The following is a 20,735-nucleotide window of genomic DNA, read 5'->3' on the forward strand; positions in this document are numbered from 1 at the left end:
CATCTTGTTCCTCAGGCTGGTCCCCTGGTTCTATATATTGAGTGATTTTTAAGCAAATAAATGCATTAGTATACAAGGCATGCATGTCAAAAGCAGAAATCTTACATGCTTTTCCAGAACTTTTCCAGTTCTTACTTGCGAGTTTCGAGGTGCAGAGGAGGAAATGGTGCTCTGAGCATTTGGTATTATGCTATTATTCACTTCTTCGTTCGCATTGCAAGTCTTGGGATCAAGCATTAAAAGGCTTTCTTCAACTATTTCTGTCATGTGTTTCATAATCTGTTTTCTGTCATGTATGTCTAATTTAAAGTAAGTTCTGCAAATGTTAAAAAATAAGGTGCTACACTTATTTCACTCCTTTAAATAGTGACGTACAGCATTTTCTCCTCATTAATTTAATGGGTACTTTGTACAAAATTAAGCATGAGGTTGTCTTTCAGGGCCTCAGAACTTTGTGAATTAACCCAGAACAAGAAAGTTTTCATACCATTCAATGTTATATTTTGTTAAGGGCTGTACTGTAGAGCGTTTCCCATGAACTATGCCTGTTTCTTGTCATTATATCAAGTCTTGCTTCCCATTTGTTATTATGTTTTCCATATAGTCAGTTTGCATATGTTGGAAATTGTAGGCTATGTTCAAATTTATCTGATGCATGTTGTTTTTATACTAGTCTCCTACCTACAATGTTACTATTTTACACCTCAGTCTTAAACATCTAGTGTGTGCATGTGGCTACAACAGAGCTCCATACGTTTATAGGACCCTTTTCCACTTATGTAGCTGCAAATGAGATTGCTAATTTGACAACAGGAGCAAAAGAACGACTTTATGTCTCTGATGTTTCGCCACACTTTTCTCTCTCTCTCTCTCTCTCCCTTCTCATAGGTGACTAATATTCCATTTATGCTACTGTAGGATTTTAGATGTAATTATTTGGGGTTAAGTGGGAACATTTTATTTGGTATTTTAAAGCAATCATCATTCCTGTATGACATGTCAAGATTCATATATACCTTTTGTATGAGGGTTCTTCCAGAAGAACAGCTCCTAGTGCTAACTGTCAAAGACATTGTGCAACTATTCCAACTTTCCCCTCCACGATGGGTTTTTTGTAGTAAGAAAAAAGATGGAATAAGCAGTGGAAAAACATGTGCAGTGGAAGACAATGACATCTGATATCTGAACCACCAACACCCCAATAAATTTCTGTGAATGAGGCAGGACAATTGTACAACAAAAGCTCCTTCTGGTAGCACCTCAAAAGTCAGTATCTGATTGTGAGGTAGTTCAAAAACATTATTGCTGTGATTAAATTTTGATTTCATTTTTTTTGGAGGAAACTTCTGAAAAACAGATACAAATGGAAACTTTTTGAATGCTGCTGAATCCTGAATAGAAATGGCAATGGATTAATCATATATAAATATCAAAGCATTGTATCTTTTGAAACTTGATCTTCTTTTTCTGCTGCCTTGTGTTCTCTTTCCTCTTTTGACTTTCTTTAGTGAACCTTTTGTTGCTGTGTGATATAATTCCCACCATGCTTTTGGGTGGGGAGGCTATTTAGAACAACCCGTGGGCCTGGAATCTCTGTGCTGCTTCGTTCCCTCCCACTGACAGAAGATTAAGTGGCAACTGTTCATTCCCTGCCTTTTGTAAAACCACCGGCTGGTGCTAGTTCATGTGGGTGAGACTCGTTTCCTGTGTTCCTCAGGGCCTGGCACCAACTTGAATCGTATAAGGGGTGAATGTGATGGCAAAGTGGAAGCACCATCTCCTCTGCTGGCTTCATCACACCTTGCCACTCAGAGCCCCCCTGCCGTCATCACCTCTTCTGGTGATATGTCACCAGAAGCTGTGAAAAGAGTGATGCCTTCAACTCAGGTAAGATTTTAGTTGACTAGGGTAATGCTAATTGTTGTTAGACATTTTGAGGGTTATAAAACTTACGTACACTTGAACCTGTGTTTTGATGATAGTTTAATTTGCAGTTATTAGTATTTGCTCAGATTTCACAATTATTCAAATATGCATCAGATCTAGATTCGTTTGTATTGTCCATAATGTTGTAACCCCCTTTTACCTCTTTCACCCCATGCAATTTTGTCAGAATATGAAAAATGCACACAGTAATTTGTGCGTACAATACCAAACAGAAATGTATCTACATCTACAAAATATTCAATGATAATCTTGCTGTAGCACAGTTAGGTTGCAATCCTCTACCCACATATCTCTGAGTAAGGCCCTCTGAATTCAGTGGGACTTACATGTGAATAGACATATATAGGATTGCACAGTTATTAACTTGGATGATCTTCAGATCCTATGGTGCTATGAATACTTTACTGAATTATTTTAAAGGCACGTGTTGTTCAGTGCTAGAAAAATACTTCAGATTCCTAACAGCCTAAACCAAGCATATTTAGGAGCCAACGCTGTACAGAACTGAGAGATCCTTAGGCAGCAATATCCAGTGTTTAGAAACTTGAGTGACCAGGTGTCTGGAATTATTTCAGCCCTGATTTTATTATTATAAATGTGGAAGAGCATTTTCCTTATTGTAAATGTAGCTTAAAATACAACGTAAATGTTTAAATAACAACGCAATTGATTCTCTGATTAAAGTAAAAGAGAAAAATGCCATTTCATTGCAGTTATCTTGGTGAAAGTATTCAATGATAATTACTCCTCCATCTCACCCCAAATTTTGAAAAACCTGACCTGACCAGATCAACGCTTGTGCCCCTTAGGGAAGAAATATCTGGCATGTAAGAAATAGTGTAAATAACTGAAAATATAAAGTAATCTGTTCTTTATAAATTAGAATGTACGAATGCATAGTTTTAGGGGCCAAAGAAACTAAGCAAAACAATTTTGCATGGCGTTGTTTGGAAATTTCAGAATTAACTTGGGAATTAGCAATTAAATTTTCAGTGTTTTGTCTGTATAAAATGGGTGGGCAACTTGGGGCCCTACAGCTGTTTTGGCCTACAACTCCCATCAGCTCTAGTCAGCATAGTCAATGGTGATGGATCATGGGAGTTGTAGGCCAAAATATTTGGAGGACCGCAAGTTGCCCATCCCTGGTATAAAAACAAAATATGTTATGTTGTACAAAGCAAGTTTTCAAGGCATTTGTTGATTCATTCATACATTCCATAGATTCAGCAAGAGAGAAGGCGTGAATAACTTGCATTTCCTCCTCCTGGACTTATAACAGGAAGAAATCAAGAGCCAGTGTGGTGTAGAGGTTAGAGTGTCAGATTAGGACTGAGGAGACCCAGGTTCAACTCCCAAGTCACCCATGAAGCTCCCTGAGTGGTTTTGGGCCAGTCACATCACAGGGTTGTGAGAATAAAATTAGTGGGATAGGTGAATCATGACAGCACCTTGAACTCCTTGGAGGAAAGGGCAGATATAACTGTAAATAAATTCATATATGATGACCTTTTCCCGTAGGAGTGCTTCTATATTTCCATTCACCTTTATATATCCATCTATCTAGTACCTTATAATGGGATTTTAGGGCTACTTCATATGTTATGATTTCCTTCACTGAAAACATTTATGAAATTGTGGTCTGCAGTCATCTGATCACACATGATGGCCTCCCTGCTGGTTTCACATTCTGTCTGACACGGACATGCTTCCAACTCACATTTCTGTACAGATGTTTCTGAACGAAGTCTTTTTGAGAACACTAAAACTGAGCAAAGCTACAGATGTTCAGCAGTTATAAAAACAAGGCCAGTTTTTATTAAGAGTTTTGATATGTTCTGGCTATGTGCCTATTTTTAGAGCTTAGCTCTAGGTAACTGAATTAAAAATCGCTGATGGGATTAACTAAACATTTGTTGTTCCAAAATAGTGTTACAGCCAGATTCATTGCCACATTGGTTTTATTGTAGGCATATGTAATGGTATGATGTGTGAGAGAGTTGAGTCTAATATATAAAAGTATCCTCTGAGAGTTCATGAACTTAATTGCACTTTTCCTGTACAGGTCACCTATGATGGATTTCTAACATTGTGGCAGTTAGACAGCTCTGACACAGGTAAATGGAAAGAACAAAGCTTGAGCATTAATGCTTCCATGTATAAAAATTTAAATTTAATTTTGTGTGCATTCCTGTTTTAGATATGAATACTTCAAAATCTGAAGATGTGGACTTAGGCCATGAAGGTTTGCTCTTGGATTCACCTGTATGCAAGAAGCTGAGCTGTGCTTTCTGCAGGAAAATGTTTGAATGTGTGGAAAAGCTGAAAGAACACATTCACGAACATACTTTCCCTATGATTGTCCCTTTTGATGTAATCGATTATTCAAGGCCACTGTCGGCTGGCCTTTCTGGGCACACATCTCCTGGTCAGTTTGCCCGTTTTCAGTGTCCAAAGTGTCCTGCAAGCTTCACATTAAAATCAAACATGGATCGGCATGAAAAAACAATTCATTTCAACCGGAAGAAGATGCAATGTCCTCACTGCCTAAAACTGTTCCGAGACAAGACGGACTTAAATCGGCACCTTATGTCTGTGCACTCCAGTGAACGTGTGTTCCTGTGTCTTTTCTGCGGCAAGGGCTTTGGTACTCAGAAAAACCTCACCACTCATATGAAAGTTTGCTATCTGGGTTCCACGCAGCCAGTAGCTGAAGAGCTTCTGAATAGTATTGATCAAAATCAGGAATCTGATGATGAATAAGAAAACTGTTGGGAACTGGGAGAGTGGAATTGACATTTATTTTTAAACAACTAGACTGAGTCATGCATTCTGCTCTGTCAGCAATCTCAGTGCTTAGTATAGTGTAAATGTTGTCCAATGGTTAGGTAATGAAAGGGAGTCAAACCTTCATCTTCAGGTCCTGTGGCTAGGATTTAGGATTCAGTCATAAAACTAAGAGGGGCTTCATATTTCAAGAACAGGCCAGATTTTATTATTCAGGGATAATTTTCTTAAGACAAAAGATTTTAAAAATATTTTTGTACTATTTTTAAAGATGGCTCTTACAGAGTACATCCCACAATTCTAGTATAGTCCTCCCGGAGTAGCAGTATATACTGCTTAGGCCGTTTTTGGATGTTAATAGTAGCTTCAAAGAGTCAAAACATTCACAATTTTATCTGAACTTAAAGGCAGCATTTTTGTACATTTGCTACAAACCAGTCTTGCACTTTGGTCACCTGGGGCAAGTAACATGTTGCACAGAAGTGGCAAAATGCATTCTCTCTCTGGAGAGCTTCATACTTACAATCTCCATAGCACTGTGCTATGTTAATGCAGGATTCTGGTGACTGCATGCAAGGTTCTGCTGGCCTTTTAAGACAGGCTAGAAGGGAGTGAACCTAAGACACAGATATAAAGGTGCTTCCAGATGTAGGGCTTCTAGTGCTACTAATCAAAATATATTGGGCAGCTGTTCTGCCTTTTTCTCAACTGATTTTCTGTGGTCAGAAAAAAGATGAAAGAAGCAATGGCAAAACAAATAGAAGACAATGTCCGGACCCCCTGTAAAATTCTGTGAACGAGGCAGGGTGATTTTCACAATAAAAGTCTCATCTGAAAGCATCCTGACTGTCTCAGGGATGTCCTGTGTGTAACACAATGCAGCACTTAGGTAATATCCTTCAAGGCTTGAGTTTTCTTTTCTTGAATTAAAGAGCTAATAGCCCTATAAGGCTAGAAGAGAGAAGCAGAGCCACTGCACAATATTATGGCAGCGGTAATGGGCAGGAGGTGCACAAATGTGAACAGCATAAATAAGCGAAGCAATGAAATAGTTATTTGTAAGGCTGCTATAAAGGGAGACACTCTCTCCACTATCAAAGGTTATGGATATGAGCCATAAACCTGCTTTGCATTACTGAGAGTTGTATTTGTTACAACAGACTAATGAAATGCCAGGTCTAGGATCAAGAGTCCAGTAGACCCTGATAACAGCAGATGAAGCTGATCTTAGTATTTCATGCAAGATGGGAAAACCTTAAGGGGGGTCATTGAGCTGCTTGTTCCAATCCTTCGCAAAAAGAGCTGCTTGAAAAAACTGCCTTTTGTAAAAATTATAGTCTTCTACATAATTTCAGCAATAAATGTCTGACTGATAAACATTTGTCGGAGTACATATTATATAAGCGTGTGATGAATCTCCCCCATTCTCAAACAAACAATAATGCAATTGTACTTGCAAGGCTATCCGCACAAAAAATGTCCGAAAGTGGGCCTTGCCCACAGTATTCCATACCTGGCTTCCAGAACAAATTGAGCATGCTCTGTTCAGTGCAAGCCCAAGGTTCTAACAGTGAGATGCAGGCAGAGCTAAACCCACAGCTGAAAAGGGAGGCAGAAAAGATGCCTTTCAAATTGTCAGTCATCTTGGCATGATGGGCTACTTTCTTGGAAGTAAATCTTCTGGTGAGGGAACTATGCAGGATATCATGCTGCACAAGATTGCTGCATTGAGCAGGGGGTTGGACTCGATGGCCTTGTAGGCCCCTTCCAACTCTGCTATTCTATGATTCTATGCTGATGGGCTTCTCATCTCCCTCCCCATCTTGTGTGGTGGGGTTTGAGAGGTAGTTGTTGTGTGAGAGTGAGAGAACTTAAAGCTAAAAACACTTTTTTTTCCTAGTAAGGTAGTTTCACCTCTGAACGATTCTGCATCTGGATATAAATGATAAGTGGAAACCAGAAATTTGTGGTAACAGATCACAAAGAATAATCTCGGCAGGGTGGTGTAGATATATAATTTTAGATTCTGGATTTAATTGTCTGCTGCCCCACAAGAAGGCAATATATATTACTTCACTCTGAAATCTGGTAAGCCTGGCGTTGAGTGCACTTCTGCTCATTCTTCTGAATGGGGTCCTGGTCTGTTGCTCTGAAGTCCTACCCTGTTGGCACCATTGGTTGTGTGTTGCATCATATTTTTGTGGGTATCCCCACCTGGGAATCATTCACAAAAATGATCCTCTGACTGGGAAAAGGAAGATGTGAATAGACACGATGAAAGTGGCTTAAGGAAAATTAAATTGCTTTCAACTTCTATTTGCTTTCTTGCTGTCTTACAACCCAAACAGGTTTATGAGTATACTGAAATAATGTATGTTGTGTCGCTTAACATGGTAGAAAAAGCTTGCTAGTGAAATGATTAAAATGGTGAAGTCTTAGTTCTCATGATTCTCATTGAGACCTCTTCAAAGTTGAGACTAGCTATGTATGTGCACCCAGCATGTAGTTGCTGGGTTAGAAAGACTGAATTTCTTTAGGAAATGCATGGATCCTAGAGATGACAGGCTTGGGAAAATGCCACTGGATAATTATGTATAATTATTTTGAGGTGACTGGTGGAATCCAGCCCCACCAATAGAAGACACTGAGTGAAGGGACTCATAACAAGAATGCTGGGGGCAGGGGGATGGCCTTTCTAGGCATTGAGAAGAGGGGGTACTCTTCTTAAGGTCAGACTCCTCGGGTACTGGTTTCAAACCATCCTGGTAGAAACTAAGGATATAATTGCCATAATGTAATTAATTACATGTTAAATACTCTGCTTGCTTATTTTTGACCTGCAAATTGTCAGCAAATGAGTTAGTAGCAATCCTCTAATTTAGGTAACTTAATTCATTCGCCTCAAAGGGCAGGGAGTAGCCTGGACAAGTGGAAAGTCGCTCCCTCTGGAATGCTAGGCGGCAGAATCAAAGTAGAGGAGTAGAGATCCTGCCAAGAAGAGGGTCTTCCTCAAAAGGCTGAATATTTTCCTACCTTCAGGCAGGACCTCACCGAAGTCCTTAAAACATATTTTTAGAAGAGAAGTGGGACAGGTGAGCGTTTCCTTTTCCTGCCCCCATCTTGAGATTTGTATACGAAAGGCACCAAGCAGGAATGTGACACCATTGTCAAGAGCTACAATTCAGTATCCTGGCCCCCATCCATTCCCTCATTAACAGCGGCGGCCTATCCTATTAGAATGTAAGCATAAAAAGACGGTTCTGCATTTCCAAAGAAAGGAGATGAACCCAGTCAGAAAAAACCCTGATTTTTCATGTTCTTTCATTTTTTAAGTTTCTCACTCTAGTTGCAATCAGTGGAGCAACACTTCATCCCAAACACTCCAGTGAAACATGTAAAAAAAAACCTGCTAATACATGATACCAGATCATCCTCTTTATCTTCCAACAGGGTGCTTGTCTTCAGACTTCCACATTCTTTATGGAGGATAACTAATCAAAGAGCAACTACAAGGGAGATGCACATGCCAAAATTGAAGAATCATCTCAAACATCAGAGAATAGTGGAAACAATAAATCATATGCTGCTCCAATCCAAAATGTGTTGCCTGGCATATTCATTCTGAGAAGAGAGATTAGAATCAGCTATTCTGGGTCTGAAGCACCTTAACAAGAATTAGAACAAGACGCTTCAAAATGGGGATCAAGTAGAACTGGAGGACTTTTAGTCTCTAGTTTTAATGGAAGTTTACCTGCACACTAACATGGATTATGCACTCAAGTAGTATCTGTGCGTGCACTATGACTGCAGTATCATGCCCTTCTTTTGGGTTTGGCCTCCACAAGGCCATTTTCTGATTTCCCATTTCAGAAAAAAGGGATGTACACATCATAGTTCAATTGAAGGAAAGGAACCTCTCGTGCAAGCACTGAGTCATTACTGACTCTTGGAGGGACGCCAGCTTTCGCTGACATTTTCTTGGCAGGCCTTGTAGCGGGGTGGTTTGCCGTTGCCTTCCCCGGCCGTGATTACCTTTCCCCCAGCTAGCTGGGTACTCATTTTACCGACTTCGGGAGGATGGAAGGCTGAGTCGACCCGAGCCGGCTGCCTGAGAACCAGCTTCCGCTGGGATCGAACTCAGGCTGTGGGGAGAGTTTCAGCTGCAGAAACTGCTGCTTACCAAGACATAGTTCAATTACCTCTTGGTAAATTTTCCATCTCTGGAGAAAGGTTTAAAGCACGTCCAGATGATAGTGGACTGTGCACTGCAACACAGATTTGTGAATGGTGGGAACAAGAGGTTCTTCCATCCAAAACAGCCTTTCATTTGGGAGCGCTCTTCAACATCCAGAAGATCATGTGAGTCCCCAGGAAGAAGTTAGAATCACTACAGTCTTGACGTTCATAGAACACAATTCTATTCAGACCTCCAGGAGCTCTCAAAGCTAGTGGTCACTTGTATGGGGTAATTCTCTGTGTGAACTGAACTGCTGAGTTCTACAAGAGTTCCTCCTTGAATGCTGGTACCAGACCTCTCTGAAAATTTCAATTCTAGTTCTCTGGTTCATAAACTACTCAGCTAGTGTCTGTGCCTCCTGATGTTTGCATAGGCAATATCTCTGGTGGAATAAAAAATATTGTTGATAAACATGTGCATGTATATTAAACAATGCGAATATCAAAGCTGGGGAGCTCATTGCAAAGAGCCAATTGCCATAGGGAAATGGAGCAAAGGCAACTATAAATAGGCCTCAGTTGGTTCAAGCTACAGGCCATATGTCTCAGCCTCATAGTCTTTCAGGAACAAATTGTATACCAACATGTCATAATTCATTCAGAAAATATTACCACTAAAGTATATGTCAGGAGACATGGAGGAAACAAGTCCTCACCTCTGCACAAGGAGGTGTGGTTGCCGGATTAAGCAGCTCATTTTCAGTCAATTAAGCAAAGCATGTTCAAGAAATTTTCATGCCGCAACTGACTAGTTAAGCAAGCAATGTCTAGACCCAGGAGACTTCAAATAATAGCTGAGAGGTCAGGATGCCAAAAGTTTACCTCTTTCCCTGTAATATCTTTTCCTCAGATTTGTGGCCCAGTACTGCTGTCTTGATACAGAAGAAATGGATGCATTAATTTCATCATGGCACTGAGCAGCGTGTTCTGTTACACTGATTCTTCATAAATAGTTCTTAGAAATTCCTTTAGATCTCAAATCCAAAGATGGTGCTGAATACAAATATAATTCCTTGCTGTGTGTGGGCAGAATCCAAGGCTGACTGGGGGGGAAATCTACCTTTGGACCTTTTGAATAGCAAAAAACCTTCTTAACTCTGTTGCCTCCTCTTTATTGACTAGCAAAAGTTTGTGTTTGGCAGAGCGTTCGTGAACAAGCAAATGCTTTTTCTCCCAATTAGCACAGCTAGCCTCTGATTTTGCAGTCTGGCAAGTGCTAAATAATTTATTTTGCTCTTTGACATCAGCAGGTTAGGAAAGAAGAAAGCACAGCAAGACAGTCAAAGATCAGCAAATAGGGTTTCATAGTGAAGGGAAAACTCGGTGTCTCTGAAGGAATGAGGTGGTGGTGTTTTCTGGAAGAAGGAGACAGCTATTATCTTTTGGCACCAACACCTGATTTGCTATCTGTGAAAGGTTCTTGTGCCTACCCCACTAAAATGAATTCAGCACATCTTGGGCTTTTGCAGGATGTTCCTGGCAATTGTTCCTATTAAGCTTGTCATGTCAACTCAGAAGTAAGTCCCATTATGTTCAACAGAGCTTACTTCCAGGAAAGTATACATAGGATTGCAGCCTTTTGTGCCCTGACAAAGGCCACTGTCAGAAGGCCATTCCAGTCATTCAGCATTGAGGGATCTTTGTTTCAGATTTGCTTTGAAGAACTGACTCTGATCTGGCTCCTATTTAGACTTTTCACCGATGGCGATTAAGTAATTCAACTGTGTAGTTGTGAAGCTACTGAATATAACAGGAAACTAGTACTAGGAAGCTTTCAATGAAGAGAAATGCTGAGAAACACACCCACCCTTCAACTGTTACCCCTGTGAATTCTGTGATTAGTTTTGGTTCTATTCTGTTTTAAGATTCCATCAGATGGCCTCCTTTTTAAAATCTGCAAAAAAAAAAAAAAAAAAAAGCCGCAGCGCTCATTTCTGCTCTGTTAGAATTTGTAATATGTTTGCATCCAGAACCGTGTGAGAGAGGCAATACAGTGTTTGACTGATGAACAATACTTTTAAGGTATGTCTGTAGTAGAGACATTGGGGAAACTGAATCTTGGAGACACTGAAAATTTCACACACACACAACTTCACCTTTGCTGCAACCTTTTTTCACAAGGAATGTACAATCCTGCTCAGTTCTTGGCCATGTGATTGCTCTGGGACTTCTATATCTGATCTTTCTCTGGATGACAGGGACTGGTGCTGATCTTTGTATACATAGTACGCTTATACCTCCTTTAGAACAACTACTACGTCACTCTCTAATCCAAAAATTATTTCCATTCATATTAATTTTTGTTAAACTAGTTCAAATTATCTAGAACTGACAAGAACTCGTCACTTCTGTGCAGCTGATTTTTCATTACTCTCTGTAATGTCCTGTACTTGTTTTATACTATTGAGCAATTTAATTCTGGCATATACAAAAAAAAAAAAGTTTGGTTACTTCTTTAAAGGAGTCTGTAATCGGGGAAGATTTTACAGTGGTTAAACCAACAATTAAAGCCCCAAGAAGGAAACTCACAATGAGTATTTAAAGTGTAATTAATGAAAAAGTTTAAATGGAATAGGCTTATGTTTGCATTAGGCCTTCAGAAATTAGTAGATCATAAGTGGCTAACACTAATTTAGAGCTTTTCTTCAAGGGGCTTTTATTTTACTTTTGGTTTCATTGCAGAATTGAGATCGGAACACTCCCTGAGGAGCATTTCCTTTCCTGCCTTTCTGCTACACATTCTAGGTGGCACTGTGCTATAGTGGAAAGAGTGTCTTCTTTCGCTTTCTTTGAATAATACCACATTGTCCCTGTTCTTAAAAAAAAACCCTAGCTGAAAGTGCTGTTTTAAAACAGAAGCGAAACTAGAGGATTACATCATTGCCTAAAGAACCCATAAACAACTGTGAGTAGAGAATGATGAGCACACAATAAATGCCTCACGCAGAAAAGCTCTACGACAAAAAAATGCTGGTAGAAGTATTGGTCCATTAGAAAAAAATCGAAATGGGAACAATATCATTGTATTTTTATTAGAACCAACAAAAAAACACACACCTCAAAGCAGGAACTCCTTTTCTCAGGTTCAATTTTAAACAAACAAAATTGGCAGGGGGAGAATGTCACCAGCCAAAGATAATATTTATTTATTATTTATTTATTACATTTTTATACCGCCCAATAGCCGAAGCTCTCTGGATTCTCTTTGTATTCTTTGTTCAATACAAATGGCTGCAGATTTACCAAAGCATATTGGGATATGACCCCAAGCAGTAATATCTTTTTCTCTGCCATTAAGTTTGAGGAAGAGAACTGTGAAACTCAGAAAGGTCTTATGTATTATTCTGATCCATTTGTATTAACACTACCTTGTTCTGTGAATCTTTATACATGTCTAAAATAATACTGTGCCTATTCATAATGAGCAAGCAGAATCCCTAGGAATCCAAGTTCGTCTGGAAAATTACCACTTTAGAGACTGGAGCAATTGTTTAATTTGATGTCCTCAGAACAAAGTATTTTCAATATATGATAGGTAATTGACATAATAGATTTGTTGGTACATACTTGATTTTGGATATGTACATTTCAATCTAGTATATAAGGTGAATTTTTTTGTGGTGAAGAATACAACAGCAATTATTCTGTTGGAAAGGATTAACTGGGACAGGCAACGAACAAGCAAATCTAACTGGAGCATGCACACACCCTGAATCTGTTCCTCAAGTTTTCTTTGTGTCTCTGAAGTTATGGAGAAATAAGTTCTGGACTTATTTCACAACAGCAAATCCAATGAGATTTAATTTCCTTGGTCAATTAAGCATGGATGGAAGCTTGATAAACATTCCTGCTCCATAGCAAGCCTCAAGATGTGTCATGCTAGAGACTTTGCTTCCATTCCTACCAAAACAGTATCAAGTGAACATTTTCATAAAAGTTTACCCATTATAATTGCTGAGTATTTTTTAAAAGTCTTAATATTTAGCCCTGAAATGGTCCTAATAGTGTAAATCTGATTTAATTGATATGGACTTGTCGTATTAGGGCTATTAGGGTATGATCATCATAGAATCATAGAATAGCAGAGTTGGAAGGGACCTACAAGGCCATCGAGTCCAGTTGGGAGTGAGATAAGTAAAAGACTTTTTAAAAGTTATGATAACGCTCCACACTGAACAGGTATGCTACAATTTTTCTACCAAAGATTTTTTTTGTTTAATGTTGAAGTGATGAGGTTACCTCAAAAATAATATTTGAGCAAGTAAGAACAGTTTGTTTTATATGCCAAACCCTTAAAATAGGAGAGCAAATATTTTTATGAATGTATTTGTAAAAGAAAACGTAGATTAACAGCACAGTTTGCAAACAAATGTTCATTATCATGGTGCTATTTTTTGTGAAGTGTTGCCCTGTCTTTGTTCAGTCTTTGGTGTCACTGGTAATGACACTTGTAATCCAATTGGATGCAATTGCAGAAGTACATTCTTCTACACAAGCCCTATTGAAATGCATTGTGTTCTTGTACGAGTCCCATTCATTTCAGCAGGGCTTGTGAAAGTATCCCTGGGTGAAGACAGACATAATGAATAGAAAGCGTTCTCAATGCTGGGTTTCTCTTGACTTGTCAATTTGAATGAAGATGTGTACATAACTTCAAATGAAATGTTAGTGCAGCTGCCAGCATTGCCTGCGTCCCTGGTCCCCATCCCAACCCCTGATACAGGCAGGCTATCCGCTTTTATTTTTGTAAGCACTTCATGTATACTGACCATTGTTTTAAAGAGGGTTTTTTGTTTTAATTTAGAGTGCAAAGCTGGTCTGGGGACTAGAAATAAAATCTTGTGACATCAAGGGTACCAGCCAGCAAATATTGTCAAGAGATGGTTTCTCCTGCAAAATTTGCAGAATCCGTTTTTTGAAAGCCTGACCCTGGAATAGAATAGGTTGTTTTGGACTGAATACAGGGAGTGTGATTCTAACTTGGTCCCATGGCTCTGAAAACATTACATCTGTCTTCATCCCTGTGCCATTAGTTGATCACTTGTAGATTCTAGATGTTGCTACCCTTTCCCTCCAAAAGTGTGTTTAATGTTAGCCTTCAGGTCAAATACTTGGTATATTTTAATTGTCTACTAGATGAAAAGTATGCTATAAATGTCTGTACTATGGGCACTTTCACTAAACAATTAAATGCTTTCAGGCATATATGTTTTCAATACCGATAAATTCAGACTCAAGGTGTGGAATATAATTTCTAGTGATACTCTATTTTACAGAGATAGAAATATGTGCATATTTAAGGAGTGGGGTAGTTTTTAATAAAATAATAATGAAAAATGCATTGGCTCTTGTTTCTTCTTGACCAATGAATTCCCACTAGTTGCCTTAACTGAGGAGAATATTTTCTACCTAACAGGGAAATCCATAAATAATCCAAATCCTTTAAGTACCGACAAATAAAATACCAGTACAAAATAAAGAATTCTGTAATCTGGTGTTTGCTGGAGTGTGCTCCCACAGACAAGAATGGTCGTAGGTTGGACATGCTGGGCCGTAAGCAGGGATGGTGCTACCATAGAGGCCACTCAGGCGGCCGCCTAGAGCGCCAAGCTAAGAGGGGTGCCGGACGCAGCGCAGCACTCACGCGCGTTGACTGTGAGCCGGCCCGGCCTGAGGATTCAGCTGGGCCTGGGCGAGCGAGATGGCACCCGGCGCCCGCCCAGCCGAAGCAAAGCTAGGGATGCTAGGGTGGGGGTGGGGTGGCTCCACATTCGGACTTCTGGAACGCGCCCGGAAGATTGAGAGAGAGAGAGAGAGAATGAATGGGGTGCATGGGGTCTTTGAGGGAATGCATGTGTTCATGCGTGTGTTTGTTTGGAGTGAGTGATGCTGAGTGTGTGCGCGCATGTGAGTTGGGGGATGATTTGGAGGTGATATTCCTATTAAATAATGCATTTTAGACCCATAGACATTCCTTTCCAATTTGTTTGCTATAATTGGCATGACGTATTTCTTGCACTTTAAAATAAATTTAGCAGTTCCAAGTTTTGTGCTTCTTATTTTTTCCAAGAAACAAATGGTCTTAAAAATCAAAGTTGGCTTTTTTTGGGTGGTGGTGGTGAAAGTAGCTCACCTTGCCTAGGGCGCAAAATAGTCTGGCACCCTGGCCGTAAGGCATACTCAATGTTGAACTTGTCACTGACAGTAGCAAACTGCTAGGCCTGTATGGCCCATTACCAGCATTTCATGTGGGGAAAATACTTCCCTGATGACAAGTGGGAGCACCCTAAGGTGTTCTGTCATGAGGCACTATGCTTAGGATAACAACAGAATAACGCATCTCACTGTATGGCAGACGGTAGTTCTAAGTCCATGGCTGCTTCTATTGTGCTGAGACACCACTCCTGGCTAGAGATGTAACATTTCCAGAAATTTTGAAGCCATGGAAAAAAACCAGGTTTTTTTCCGTTTCCCCCGGAAAAAACCGGAAATTTTCAGAAAAATTGAAATAATGCAATATTGAAAGACACTTTGTTACTTTAGGAACATAAAATGTAATTATGTCCAAGTTGGTTTGGCATAAAATTATTACATTTGGTATATTAAAAGTACAGTGTATTCAAACAATGATTACAAATTTAATTTACTTTTTTTTACTTTTTTTGGTAACAAATGGAGCTACAAGCTCCTGAACTGTTAGGAACACCTGAACTGTAAGGAACCTCTTTGGTTCTGCCAATTTATGAGGAGCAGGCAAAAAACAGTTTTGAAAAACTTCAACGGAAGAAACCACCAACATTAGTAACAAAGAAAATTATGTCTCCACTAGTCCTCCAGTGTCAAGACATAAAGCCCCCATTCCCATAAAAAGAACTGAGAAAAATGGGGGGGGGGGGCAAGATTCAACAAATATGCATGAAATTTAATCAGACTCATTTTCTGACCTATAGCTATCAGTATTAGTTTCAGTCTCTGCTTCCATGGCAGTGCTGCCCCCTAGAGGCAGAAATGCATCTTCCTCTTGCATTTGAGAGTTGTAGTCTCAGTTTGCAACCTAGGACTTGCTAGTCCTCGGTGCACAGACATTGTAATAATCTGATACTGTAGTTTTTAGAAATCATTTGGAGAAGTAAATATCTGAACACCTTGTCTTAAACATTTTATTCATCATGCTAAAATAAAACATCTCGTAATCCGTTTTTTCTTCATTTTTTTCTGAATTTTTCCAGTTTTTTTCTGGGCCTTCACATCTCTACTTCTGGCTCTGTTTGATCCCCTTTGCTTCAAGGGTCCTGTCTGTCAGTGTTGCACTCTGGGAAGAATGCATTATCTGTGGCCAGACCTAGGTCATTGAATAGAAATATAATGGCTTCAATGGCACCTTTGATTGCCATGCCATCACTAGGGAACCCCGCTTTCTTCTTTTCAACTGACAGAATGGGGCTGGCCGCATTCAAGCGGGTGGTGTATGCCAAAATAACCCCTCTTGTACAAAACCCCCACAGTATTTAGTGCATTTTATTTGTGATACATTTCTCCCACTTCCAACTTAGATCAGCAGTAACCCAACCATGGGAGATGCTGTTTCCTGGACAAGCCCTCCTCTTGTATATGGAGACCATGTGCAGCAGCAAAGGCAAGCACTGTCTTCATCGATAGAGCTAGAAAGTTGGTGCTGTAATATCTTAGAACCCAAATCACCTTTGGCTGGCCCAGACTTAAAACACACTTTGGCTACAGACAGAGAACAGGTTTGGGAGTTGTTGGAAGTGGTATGGTCACAGTAGCCATTCACTACTTTGAACCTGCAGTCATCTCTGGTCAAACAGGTTTTGCAGGTGGTTTAAACATTTCAGAACCCGAAAAACCTATGAATAGAGATGATAGTGGGATGAGTTGCTCACCCCACTGACAACAATGGCTCTTTTATACTAGGTTCAATTCTTGTCAAAATAAAGCTTTATGAAATTGAACAATTAAATGGCATTTACTCGTGTGTGTGTGTGTGTGTGTGTGTGTGTGTGTGTGTGTGTGTGTAGTTGCTTGTCCTGTTTCAATGGTTGAAAATAGCGTTGAAAATGGCCTTGAAGCATAGCTCGCTTACCTTATCTAGAGACTTTGTAGTAATTTTATAGTGGCTTATAGTGTGTAGCTCACTGTATAACTCATTAATAGTATCAGGCAGCTGGAAGATCCTTTCTAGCCCTGTTCAAACTGGAGAAGAGCTATTACAAATGAACTGTTATAACTTGACCTGATTCACCGATTACTGCTTTTTAGGAATGAATGATTTTCAGTTGTGTTTGGTTATTGAGAAAAGTGATTTATATTCCCGGCAGCGGAGGTGGTGAAAACAGTCTCCATACTTCTCTTTTTCTTGATGACAAGCAGCAATGGATCCCTTAAACATTTAATAAGAGCAGGCTAAATATTAGAACGCAGAGAATCAAATGATGGATATTTTTAAAAATATATTATTTAGGCTGTTGTGACAGCAGGTATTCAGGTTTGACAGTACCGTAGATGTAATTGTTACCATACCATGCATACTCTGTTTGAACAGTACAATTGCCTAAATTTGGTTTTCTCCCCACTTAGCACTTCTGAAAGCTGATTTAAATAAATGTGGGCTGCATTTAAGTGGCTGGTAATGTAAATAAACACAAAAAATAGACAATCTACTCTTGATAGGAGTATGATCACTCTGTACTTTTGTATAAGTGAATGGTTGTAGAGGGATTTAACAGACAAATTCTACATAATATAGAAAACTGTCCAAGATGCTAATTCATGACTTTGTTGTTTATTCCCACAACTACCATTGGTTGTTGCCCTCAACTGAACTTGTGGAGACTAACTTATCTGAGATTGCCAAATAATTGGTTTTGGGCTGACTTGGCACTACACAGAGTACCATATTGCTCCTGTGAATTCACCTCTCCCAGGTGCATGTTTCGGGTCCTAATTAATGAGCTTCAATGGCATGAAAGTGACTTTTTCTTTTCTTTTTAAAGACCTTGCATTTGTGTATTACTGTAAAACTGTCTACCTTCAGCAGACTTACTCTTAGGGAAATTTCAGGCTACGCTTAAACATATGGAAGAGTTGGATGATAGTATTACTCTGCACACCAGTCCTGCTCCTCAATGGGATCCCACAGAGTTGGCGTGGGGAGTAGCCACATCCCATGCAGCCCTTCCTATACTTTGTCTCTCTGTTTAAAAATGACTAGAGTGGGTAAGAAAATGTGAATCTTCCTGTCTGAAGTAGCTATATTTCCCTCTCTCAGTATGTATACGGATTTCCACATGTAACTGTTCCAAACTGAAGATTGCCTATGTATGCATCAAATACACTCTTAATGTGTGAAGTGGTCCAGAGACTCTCCCATAGCTACTATCCCGTTCTCCTATAGCTATGGTGATCCAGTCCTACTCTCCATGACTTTCTCTCTATTATTCTCTTGCATGTCTGTTCTTGCATGTCAAGCAATTCCACCATTTGCAGGATGAAATCTTTGAAACTGTGACCCTGGTCAGAAGACACACTAGCCAAGATGGTTAAGCATTTTGAGCTAAACATTATGGCTTAGCGTGTTGTGTGAACCATTCTTTATCATGGTGGCTACAGAATCATGGTTTAAACATGCTTACTAACCATTTGCTGCAAAAGGGTTAGCGACCCAACCAATGTTTAGCGTGTTGTCTGAACAGGCCCTGAATGTATTAACTTTATATTTAACAATTTGCCTGGTGGCCATAGTTGACCAAGAATTCTATGCAGATAAGTAAGCAGACTAGTTTCCTCTATAGCTAGCACAGAAACCAAGCAGGCTCACTGAGGAGGGATAGATTGTTCCATTGTTTGTCTGCCTGGTAGAGGGTGGATTTTTTTTACTTCCCTGCTAATAGGTTGGTAACCTGCATTTCTGTGCTACTAGCCCCATAGACCCTGTTCAGATGACACACTATGCCATGGTGGTTAAGCGCTTTGAGCTAAACATTATGGCTTAGTGTGTTGTGTGAATATTCCTAACCATGTTGGCTACATAACTACAGTTTAAACATGCTCACTAACCATTTGCTTAGCATATTGTCTGAACAGGCCCTTAGCAGGCTAGTAAATAATTTTGCAGGCTGGAAACTTACAGGCATATTTAAAATTATTTTTATTATTATATTTATATCCTGCCTTTTGCCGAATGCTGGTTACTATATAGACAACATTACTTTATTTATGTGATTCTTTGTTTAAAAAAGTTGGGGCTTCTTTTTTCTTTCCTTTTTTGATAGGAGGTGCTCTTGTTTTCTTCAATCCAAAATGCATCCCCCCCTCACATTACCTGTAATAGCTGCATAAACATCTTATAGAGCGGCTCAGGATCACCTGTTTAACCTTTCTTGCTGTGAGTACAGACCCCGAAATTTGATGGGATCTAGTTCCTTGGGGCTAGCAAAATTGTTTTTTAAAAAATATTATGGTTAATTTGTGTTAAATTAACAGAGTAACCACAGAGGAAGATGGATAGCCATTAATTTAGATAAAAATAACCAAGTCTTTTGGTGCCTTAAAACTAATTTATTGTGCAATGAGCTTATAATACATTAGTTAGTCTTTAAGGTGCCAGAAGATTCTTTGTTTGTTTCAACAGATTAACCTAGCTACCCATCTAGTAGTTCTTAATATAGAATAGCCCGTTGTGTTTCAGTAAGGAAGACCCAAGCCACTGTTTTTACCTGTTCAGTTAGAGCATCTTCCACTTCCAATCTTGTTTGGAGGGGGATGCAGTTACCCAGCTGCTGTGTGCATTCTGCTGGTAAATTGGACCCCAGGGCTCTCGTTACTGAAGTTTCCCTAGAGCCCATCTGAGTGCTCTTTCTCTCTTGAAAGCAAGACATAATTCAGGATTTTGTATCTGATTGTTGGCATGCACTCTCTACCTTCAGCAGCGATAATGATTTAAAGATGGCTGTTATTAAATGAATTCTGAACTCCTTATTCAGTCAAGACGTGTTTCTGTTTTGAATAGTTAGTGATATTGTGATGCAAGCATCATTTCACTCTTGGGCTGGTGGTCCAGGATTGTGAAGTGCAGTCCTGAATCTAGTTGTTGGTGTGTTGCATTTATGGTTCACAGGCTCACAGCAAGTTATTTCTGGCCTAATTCCATGCATCAGGGCATTGATGCTACAGCGAGCGCTGCCTGAATATCAGGCACCTGTATATAGGGCAAGTAATAGGGGACATACTTGAGCTGATTATTACTTATTTTTATTGGTGCCTCATTAGACTTTGGAAATACTGTTATTCTTCCAACTGGAGCAAAATATTTGACAGCCTAACCAAACGAAATCCCTTTCTGATGAAACTACTTGGATTTCTGTCTGTACTAATACAGTGATACTGAGCGTCATCACACTGGGGGAAATCGTGATTGCTTACCGTAGCTTCTCCACCCGTGCCTTTGTCCCTCATTATTTCCTCTTTTGGAAGAGGAAGTAAACAACTTGCACATGACGCATTCAGTGGACCGTTTTGATCCTGCTGTTCTTCTGCACACAGCAGGAGATAACAGCAACTTCTGTCTTTAAAATAAGTCGGACTTACCGGGGTGCTTTTTTGTCACTAGAAGGAGCAGGAGGCAGGCGATGTCATGAGAGGGACCCATGAAAATCTGTGAATGCCCAATAACGAGCGTGCAATAAAACGCTCATCTGATGGAGCTCACTGTATAAGCCTATAACCAGTGCAAGCATAAAGAAGTTGGT

General features: G+C 39.7%; 1 protein-coding gene across 5 annotated transcripts in view; it reads left to right on the plus strand.

The window, feature by feature from the left end:
- The window catches only part of ZBTB46 (zinc finger and BTB domain containing 46), an 83,912-nt gene that overhangs the window by 51,597 nt on the left and 11,580 nt on the right, over positions 1 to 20,735 (plus strand). For 4 of the 5 annotated variants that reach the window (XM_063147370.1, XM_063147377.1, XM_063147362.1 and 1 more), the window contains 3 exons: positions 1,718 to 1,887; positions 4,010 to 4,061; positions 4,145 to 6,108. The exons of the other annotated variant lie outside the window; for it this stretch is intronic. In XM_063147370.1, the coding sequence (XP_063003440.1) occupies positions 1,718 to 1,887; positions 4,010 to 4,061; positions 4,145 to 4,707 (785 nt within the window). In that variant the 3' untranslated portion in view covers positions 4,708 to 6,108. Of the gene's footprint in view, positions 1 to 1,717; positions 1,888 to 4,009; positions 4,062 to 4,144; positions 6,109 to 20,735 lie in introns of those variants that run through there. 5 annotated transcript variants of the gene reach the window in all.

This window comes from Elgaria multicarinata, chromosome 1 (assembly GCF_023053635.1).
Source record: "Elgaria multicarinata webbii isolate HBS135686 ecotype San Diego chromosome 1, rElgMul1.1.pri, whole genome shotgun sequence".
NCBI classification, from domain to species: domain Eukaryota; kingdom Metazoa; phylum Chordata; class Lepidosauria; order Squamata; family Anguidae; genus Elgaria; species Elgaria multicarinata.